The 9,850-nt window shown below is 33.3% G+C and overlaps 1 protein-coding gene across 1 annotated transcript in view; it reads left to right on the top strand.

Moving 5' to 3' along the window:
- The window catches only part of LOC106459953 (arrestin homolog), a 21,232-nt gene that overhangs the window by 9,813 nt on the left and 1,569 nt on the right, over positions 1–9,850 (top strand). Inside the window, exons 3-9 of the mRNA XM_022386524.1 lie at positions 1,418–1,662; positions 3,674–3,801; positions 4,437–4,657; positions 5,322–5,394; positions 5,832–5,975; positions 7,569–7,655; positions 9,829–9,846. Coding sequence (XP_022242232.1) covers positions 1,418–1,662; positions 3,674–3,801; positions 4,437–4,657; positions 5,322–5,394; positions 5,832–5,975; positions 7,569–7,655; positions 9,829–9,846 — 916 coding nt within the window. The remainder of the gene's footprint in view (positions 1–1,417; positions 1,663–3,673; positions 3,802–4,436; positions 4,658–5,321; positions 5,395–5,831; positions 5,976–7,568; positions 7,656–9,828; positions 9,847–9,850) is intronic.

The following is a 9,850-nucleotide window of genomic DNA, read 5'->3' as shown; positions in this document are numbered from 1 at the left end:
AAGTACAGGATAGTTCTAGAAAGTAGAGGGCGTGAGAATAGTCACGTGATCTCGATGACGCAACAATATTGTAATCGGTCATATTATATTTCAGAAAATAATAATCTAACGCTTGATCGTTTGACTCTAAGAACAAAACTGATTAATTATCACACCACTGATAAGTTTATGGATTTACAACACTAAAGTTCGGGCTTCGATTTCCCGCGAAGGACATACCAGCTAGCTCAATGTGTTTTTGCTCTAAAACAAAATACAAACACAACTGGTAAAAACGTGTGACAATTTTCACGTTTATGTGCCCAATGTGTAGCTTTGTGCTTAAACTCCAAATAAACAAACACGTTTATGTCCTTGAGACTGTTATTGTCGGCATGCTTAACGTATTTGCAACAATCTTTGTAATCGGAAACATTCAATTCGTAAGCAAAGGTACGTGTTGTTTCAATAGATTTCACTCTCCAAGAAACCCGTAACGTTCAGTGAAAACATCACCTTCTGAAGACCTACAAAAAAATGCTCAAAAGCAACTATTGCAAGTACCGGTTAATACCTGTTCTACAGTGGAGATCCCGAGATCTGAACGTTCTACACATACTTCGGTATTAAAAGTGTTCCTTAAGACTAGATTTTACCGTTAAGTTTCTGTTCATTTCGAAACTAAATCTTTACTCTCGAAACTTCATTACTTTATTCTCTCTAAATTGAAATACTAAATATTAGTGTTATGTCTAAGTGTTATATATCGTATGAATCCTATCTCTATTAGTGTTATGTCTAAGTGTTATATATCGCACGAATCCTATCTCTATTAATGTTGTGTCTAAGTGTTATACATCGCATGAATCCTATCTCTATTAGTGTTATGTCTAAGTGTTATGTTTCCCACGAATCATATCTCTATTAGTGTTATGTCTAAGTGTTATATATCGCACGAATCCTATCTCTATTAATGCTATCTCTAAGTGTTATATATCGCATGAATCCTATCTCTATTAATGTTATCTCTAAGTGTTATATATCGCATGAATCCTATCTCTATTAATGTTGTCTCTAAGTGTTATATATCGCATGAATCCTATCTCCAAGTTGGAAAAAGCTTCCAGTTTCATCTTTTACTCTTTAGAATTTCTATGAGATTTAACAATTATGACCAATTTTTCATTTTATTGGAAGGTAGGTACGTCCTGTATATCATGCGCCCTCCTGTAATTTAACTGTCCAGAGAATAAATGTTAATAGTTATTTAAAGCTGGTAGTTAAAATGTAAGTGAAGGTTCTTTGAATTTTTTGTTAATGGAAGGTATTCACAGACATATTATAAGCTATTTGAAATAAAAAAAAGATGCTTTACCTCTACAAAATTGAGTTAAAATAACACCGTACATAATTTCAAGTTGTTTTTTCTTCATTAAAGATGGTGTTACCATAGTTGACAAGGATTACCTGAAAAATAGAAAAGTATTTGGTCAAGTTATCGCCACATTTCGTTATGGGAGAGAAGAAGATGAGGTAATGGGTTTACATTTCTTCAAAGAACTCTATCTGGTATCAGAACAAATTTACCCACTCCCCGATGAAAGTAAAGGAAGCACACTGACCAATCTACAAGAACGACTACTGAAGAAGCTTGGCCCTAATGCATTTCCATTCCAGTTTCAGGTAATAAAACAACAAAAAACAATATATATATATATATAAAACTTAAACTTTAAAATTAAGACTTCCTGAAGTTCACCCTTTTTTTATAGTCTAAAGACACTTGTATTCGAGCACGTATCAAAATAATTTAATATCTTTTCAACTTCTGTCATTGATTTATACAGCTTGTTATTAAAGGTCAGGCTTAGTGTTTTTTACATTTGTCTTTTTCTTGTTTTTCGGTTTCTGATCAGCATCTCGTACTTCTTAAATCAAAAGGCACATTTTGCACAACCTTGCATTTTTTGTTTCCAATATTTACACGTTAATTTTATATCTATTTAGTCTAACTAAATCAATTTACTCTTCGTTTATTGTTTGTTTTAGTGCTAAATCACTTATTTGTCGTCTATTTGTCTACTTTTTTTTTAAACCATATTATCAAAACCTTTTCTAATACTAATGCCCCCAGTGGCAAAGCGGTATGTCTGCGCACTTACAACCCTAGAATCCGAGTTTCGAAACCTGTGGTGGGCAGAACACAGATAGCCCATTGTGTAGCTTTTTGCTTAATTACAAACAAAGAATGCTAATATAAATTTTAATATAAATGAGCTTTATATTTATAAGCTTTTCATGCCATTGTTAAAGCTCTCATGCCAAAGTAATTTCAATTCTTATAAATATTGCTCAGAGGAAAATTTTTTTGCTTAACTTAGCCCAGCCTTAAAACTATTTAAAATAAGTAATTTATCATGTTTATAGACTTAATCACGCTTTATAAAAATGATTTGCAAATGTTCATACAATGGCGTGCCGGAGCTGTTGCGAGGATTAGAATCACGGTGATATACTTAATATCTATATATCAGCTTCGCAAAGACATCTCAACCATTCGACAGTGCAATGATGACACACATAGATTTAACACTAGATAAGTTTGCCACAGCCCTGTCCGCGGAAGGATTCACACATAGCGATATCGCTGAATGATGTAGAGCCAAGGACGCAATATTTCGAAAAATAGAGACTTCTATGTTCTCCCTGGAAGTGGAAAAATACTATATGGAAAAGCATTTAGAAGATCAATTAGCTCCGAAATCATACAGAAACCAAATCGGGTCAATGCCCTCACCTGTAAGGTGAAGGCTGTGGTTGCGAAAGAGAACGCTCCGAACCAAAAATATACATTATGATGAAACTGAGAATATCTCTTGATTTTGTTAACAAAGTTATAAACAAGAGTTTTAAAGGTCACAAAGGTTCATGAGCCAAACCTTCGCAGGTTCCAGCCACACCTCGAAATCGTGATAAAGATTAACGAAGAAACTGGAATTACAGCTATACCGTTCGATCGCCTGTCTGCCAACTTATCTAATGCAAGTCCAATAAATCTACTTGTCTTTTCAAGTGCTTAAACGTGGTCTTAGTAACTTGTGAATGATCTGTAAAAAAGCTGTTAAGGTATTTGGTTTACAACTGACTACACTGTCATTCACAGAAGCTTTTAACTGAGCTCGATCAGCTATGAACAAAGTAATTCCAAAGGCAGCAGGGTTTGTTTTTGGATTTCGTGCAAAGCAACACGAAGGCTATATGCGCTAGCCGTCCCTAATTTAGCAGTGTTAGACTAGAGGGTCATCACCACCCACCGCCAACTCTTGGACTACTCTTTTACCAACGAATAGTGGGATTGACCGTTAGATTATAACGCCCCCACGACTGAAAGGGCGAGTATGTTTGATGTGACGGGGATTCGAACCCGCGACCCTCAGATTGCGATTCGAGCGTCCTAGCCACCTGGCCAGTGTACATGAAGAAACATTGATGCTACTGAGAAAAATTGTTACTCTAAGGTAATTTTTGTAAGAGTATGTCGAGGAATTTGAGTAGGAGAGTGATGTTTGTTTATACACAAATGTAAATCACCGTAAAATGTGCTTACGTATTACTGATTTATTTTTCCTCAAAGGTAAACATAAAGGTTTTATATATGAAACGGGTCAAAATATTTATGTATTCTGATTAACAGATTTCTTCAAATGCTCCAAATTCAGTTACGCTCCAGCCAGCCTCGGATGAAAGTGGAGCTCCCTGTGGGGTTTCTTATGACATAAAAATTTTTGTTGGCGATTCTATAGAAGACAAAAGTCATAAAAGGTAACATTCTTTTTCATGTGCTCAAATACCCGTTCTTGTTTAGTCCCATAAAAATAATGGATGTTTAATGAAATACCTGTGTTGATTAAAAGTTGGGGAACGAAGGTGTAACTTACCAAATATGTTGTTTAATGATTAATTTTATTTTAGTCCATCTCTAGCTATACTCTATATTAACGTTTGATATAACAACAAGTGCTTTTATTATTCAATCTACATGAGATAATGGAATTTCAGCATAAAAATATACTTGCTTATATATATATTTTTAAATATAATTTTTATTTAACCAAGAAATATGATATTGTTAGGTTGAGGCTTTACTTCACCACTTGCTGAGATTTGTGTAAAATATAACATGATTGCACTTCTTTGACCGGTCAATGCAAATAAGGGGTTCTCCTTTAAATCATAAAACCTGACGAAAGTTTATTTGTTCTGTTTTTAGATGAGTGCAAGCTTCTTTAAAAATTTAAATGTTTTTAACTCCGAAGACCAACTTTAATATGTATATATATTTAAGGATAAAGTATTCCCTGTTTATATCATTATCTCTAATTTCGACAACATTTACAGTTACTTAGAAACATAAAGTACGATCACTGTAACATCCATTTTCTGATGTTACTCTGTAGAAGCACTCTAAAGATGGGGATCCAGAAGATTCAGTGGGCTCCAACTACTCCAGGTCAACAACCCTGTAGCATTATCAGGAAGGATTTTTTGCTAAGTCCCGGAGAGCTGGAATTAGAAGTAACACTGGAGCGACAAGTATTTCATCACAATAACCCTATTGTTGTTAACATGTTCGTGAGGAACTTCTGCAACAAAACCGTCAAACGGATCCGAGTCTCAGGTTTGATTTAAACTTATATTCCTAATCAAAGAGTATTCATTTTAGTCAAGTTTGTTTGTTTTTCAATGAACAATAACAAATAATTAACGGAAAGTTTGTGTAAAGTGTAAAGACCACTAGTCTTCAGTAAAATATTCTAATTTGAATCGCTACTCAGTTCACGCAGTCGTTTTAAGTTAAACCAATAGTTTAGCTATAGATGAAGTGACTTTGTAAGATATTGTATTTCGATTTTAGTGTTATAAACAGAATATTTCAATTTATCGTTATTATCTTTCTCACTGTTTTAACTAGAACAATGCTCTCTTTGTAAGGTAAATGCTCCAAATGGAAAACTAAATATTTAAAAGTAGTATAATCACGGCTGAAACGAAAACACAAACTGATTCGCTCTACCCTAGAAACACCTCACAAAACAACTGTATTATTCATTTTAAATACTTCAGCGAACTTCGTATGTATAATCTACACTTAAATTTACTAGAAAATCTGACGTCAAAATTTTTAGAAGTTTCTAGACCTACATCATTAAACTTTCGATCTTAACCTTTTCATTGCGACCCGCAAGAAAAAAAAAATCAACATTAAAAATACAGCCTGCAACAGTTTGTTAGCTAAATGAATGTTTTGTTAGTGTTGATTACCATAAAATTTTTCCTTATAGCTGTCCAAAACATCGACATATGTATGTTCGCTAGTGGTCACTACAGAGTGACTGTTGCCTGCATTGATACACAGTAAGTATACTCGTATCAGAAAGTTCATTGATGAACAATATTATTAGAACTCTGTATTCATTGTTCTTTATCATCATTACTTTAATAAAATACTGTTACTGTTAATATTAACTATATAATATTAATATATTTGAAGCCATATGTTATCTATAGAAATATTTTGATCAATTGGATTTTTCAAATATCATATATAACCCTATATCCCAATGATAGTAATTTTGTTTCTTTTAAATGAATAAAAGTAGGCATGTCAAATTTTACTGAAAGTTTTTAATGTGAATAAAGAACTTCGTTTAGATGAAATAAACAAATATATATTTACTTAATTTAATAATAATAAGTTAAGTTTATAGATAAAAGTTAAAAAAGGGTAAAAAATTACAAATTGAGCTTCTATTAGGTGTTTTAGCATATATAACGCTAGCTCTACATTGCAGGGAAGGATGCCCCATCAATCCTGGTTCTACCCTTCAGAAGGTGGTAGAATTATGTCCCTGTCTGGAGTACAACCGGGGCAAGAGGGGAGTAGCATGTGAGGGACAATTGAAAAAGGTGGACTCCAGATTGGCTTCTACCACGCTGTAAGGCTCTTTTTAATTATAAATAAAGAACATATAACGATAAGAAGACTAATTTCAAATGACTGTTGTTTTATTAAGGTTTTACAAACCGTTTTGTGTGTCTAATGAGTATTATAACATTTGAAAAAAAAAAAAGAACTCCCGCCCGCATACTAACTCTTTTTAATGCCTCCCCCAGGTGCCAAGGAGCGTCGTTACACTATATTTTGTTGCATATTAAAAGTAAATTCAATCCGGAAACTCCCAAAGAAGATGGTTTTGGACGTATCTTTTGGAGACAAGTTTTCGTTTGTTAAATGATAATCTTTAAAGTGAAATATAGCATTCTCAAGTCTCCATACTAGCTAATACTAAAGTCTACCCGCTGGGAGTAAATTCAGTATATATCAATAAAGCCGAATTCTCAGTATCATTAATTTAGCAATTGCCGACATTTTTTTATGCTTCTGCTATCACCTTTTTACGTTTAGCTTTCAATTTAGATACGAAGGATTTCACCTGCGATTCGGGAGGGAATGTCGAAGCATCATCATAGTCAACAGTAGGATGAGCAGACAGGAACACTTTGAAAGCAGCTACAGGCATAATTTATACTCGACTTGATGCACAATATCTACCAAGGAGGTTCTAAACGGTTCTGTGCGTGTCATTTGGAGACTTCCATGCTTCTTGTGCTTGACGGTTAAGCTCGTGATGCGTTGATGGATGTTAATCACCTTACCACTTCAAATCACTTTTCGCAGCCCCAAAGCTAAATGAGTGCTGGAAATGCCTTCTTTTTAGACAATAAAAATGTACAAAAAATATTAGTTCAAATTAAGAAAAACCGGATTGGGTAAAGTTTTTTTTTCAACAAAAATGTCCCCATTGGCTCGAGTCATCTTAAATTATTTCAGTTACAAGTTCAATAAAATCAATCGTAATCAGATCCGTTGAGAAGGATAAAATAAACACGATGTATAACAGCACAATGATTTAAATTCAGAAGTAGCATTCACTTTGGGATAATATTAACAGACTATCTAGTAAGATTCATATATAACAGAACGATGATGCATTTTAATTGGGTGGAATATATTTCACTTTCCCAGCTTATTTATGATTAATTTCTGTTTTTTTAGCATACATTTTGACCATTTTTTCCGACTAGGCTGTGTTATAATCTTATAAATGGAATTCCCAAGAACTTTATATAAAATAGTTATGTGACATTGCCGTAGAAAGCAATTTTTGAGTGGTCAGGCCATTGCCACAACTAAACAGTGTCACATGATGTGTGAAAAGCATGCCATTTTTAGGGTGATCTGGGGACATACCCCCAGAAAAGTTTTGTTTGATGCTATGAGACTAAATCTTGAGCTATTTTAATTACAAATACTGCATACACACAACGTAATGTATTGAATTAAAAGAAGCAAGTTTTAATACATAAGTTGTAGCTATACATGCCATTTGAAAGTGGTCAGGCCATGGCTTGACTGATCTTACCGCTTTCTACGGCCCTGTGTAAGTTATGAACGTAAAAGTTTGTTTATCTTCGTAAACTTTGTTATATCCTAAACATCAGAATATCAATATCGTTAAATTCTACAGGTTAGCGGATCAAGAGCAGCGAGACGTATTTGGTATTGTTGTGTCTTACAGTATCAAGGTTAAGTTATTCTTGGGTGCTTTGGGAGGGTAAGTACCGTTTATTATACATACGATTCAGTTCGTAAGTATTTGACACTCTTACACTATCATAGATTAAGTTTTCTTTAGAGTGGGGAGCACTTAGTTTCAAATATTTAGCATCATGGTGTGATGCAATATCATAATTTAGCTTTTCTTTGGAACTTTAAAGAGTTAAACGTGTTTATAGCCAACACTAGTAACTATTTGGTATAGCGATATCTTACATATAACTTTTAGAAAAAGAGCTGCGGAAAAACAAGAGTAAGGCGATTATTTGTGGGCACTGTAGGAAAATAACTGTGTGACCCTTACGTTGTTTGCCCCGGGGAAGCATTTTTTCTTCTTACAACGAAAACTTTAACAATTAGATCTCTTCCAGTTTTATTATATGTAACACTGCTTTTTCTTTTTCGAATTCTTTTGGCACCTGTGCTGTCTATCTTCCTTGTGTTAGTAGGTTAACACTATTTAATATTTTTGTGTCTGTGTATTTTCTAAGAATCGTGTGATTTCATATTGACCGAGCTCCTGTTAATATCTTTGTTTTGTTTTTTCTCGCCTTTGCAAAGTTCCCCAACCAAGTTACTAGGCACCATTACTTATTAGTTGGTGGACATCAATTTATTTATAGATTTGATACTTCCTACTGCAGGTGTGTTGAATGTACTGATCACCTTAAAAAAATAGGAATCTTCTTTTAAATTTTGGTCCTAGTTAGTTTTATTATAATCTTTGAAGAAAAAAATTGAGGGTTTCTATTTTCTCGTTTTTGCTATGTGTCGTCATTTGAATAAATTTCTCTTGTTTATCTGTCTATTGTCCTATAGTAATTACTAATCATACTATACTAATACATAATTCTAAAAAATTAAAAAAAAGTGAACATTTATTAAAAAAGTATTTTTTCTGGTAAGTACTGCACCGGAAAAGTGTTCGGATTGTGATCTTTAGTAATACGCAACTTACTGCATCAAAATGATTCAATGTACATAGCTCAAAATGTTCATTAATTTTTACTGTAATGTTTTTATATATTAAAAGTGCTAGCCTTTATTCAAAAAATTATAGTTTTTTAAGAATTCCAGTGTTTTAGTATTACGCTTAAAAATGACATCACTAAAGATATTATCAAACCCTCACATTCAGTCTTAGTGAAAGTTGTGTTCGTGTTGTGTGGGTGAGTAGTTTTATTTAAAATTGTGTTCTGTGATAAAGAAATGGTTGCTGCACATACTACAGTTATTTTTCAAATTGTTTGAAAATATTGAATACACAGTGTGGGAATTTTTTTATGGATGTTTGTTTGTGGTACTATTCAATAGATAACGCCACATTTCATAAGTATTAATAACCACTCCTGGCATTGAGATCTTGTTGTATTTTAGCACATTTTTGGTTTTCCCATCTTAAATGCTTTTCTTTGGATCCTCTTCTTATAAGTTTAAAAGAATACAGAAAAGTCTTTAAACAATATTATCAATATGTTGATGTTTAAAGACTATTCTGTAATTCTGGGGTACATACATAGATACTGACATACACGCTATGTTCATTGTAGTAAGATTTCACTAAGTTTTGAGTTGCAGAATGTTTCTGAAGCTAGACTATTCTGTTTATCTTTTGTGTCAAAGTGAGTGTGTCAGAAAATCTGTTCATCTTACCATCCCTCTCTAAGAGTGCACTTATTTAATTTAGCATTTTGAAGTAAGTACAAAATATGAGCCTTTATTTCTGCTTCTCGAACTCTATTTGTATCGTGGAAGATACCTTAGAAAAACTACTTATATGTTTGATACATCCTGCTTATATTTAGCATCTTTGAAGAACATAATTCCTTTTCTTTTGGAAAGAATTATCACAAAGAAACACAGTGCTAAAACTTTTATGGGAAGCTCCAGTGAAGTATGACGTCTCTTATCTCCACCCACAGCCAGTCCCCAGTAAGTTTACAGATTTACAACGCTAAATTCCGGGATTTGATTTCCTGTAATGGATAAAGCGTAAATAGCCAATTATGTAATTTTATGCTAAAACAACAACAACAACAACAACAACAAACAACAAAAAAAAAGCACCCGTTATTGTGGCTCTAGAATATGCCTGTATCTTGTATTATTTTAGCAAGATATGTAGGTGATTTTTCTATTTATTAATTTTGTATTTTTATTGCTAATCACAGGGAGGTGGTAGCCGAATTACCG

Source organism: Limulus polyphemus, unplaced genomic scaffold (genome assembly GCF_000517525.1).
Source record: "Limulus polyphemus unplaced genomic scaffold, Limulus_polyphemus-2.1.2 Scaffold686, whole genome shotgun sequence".
Taxonomy (NCBI): domain Eukaryota; kingdom Metazoa; phylum Arthropoda; class Merostomata; order Xiphosura; family Limulidae; genus Limulus; species Limulus polyphemus.
This window is presented reverse-complemented; position numbering and strand designations above follow the sequence as displayed.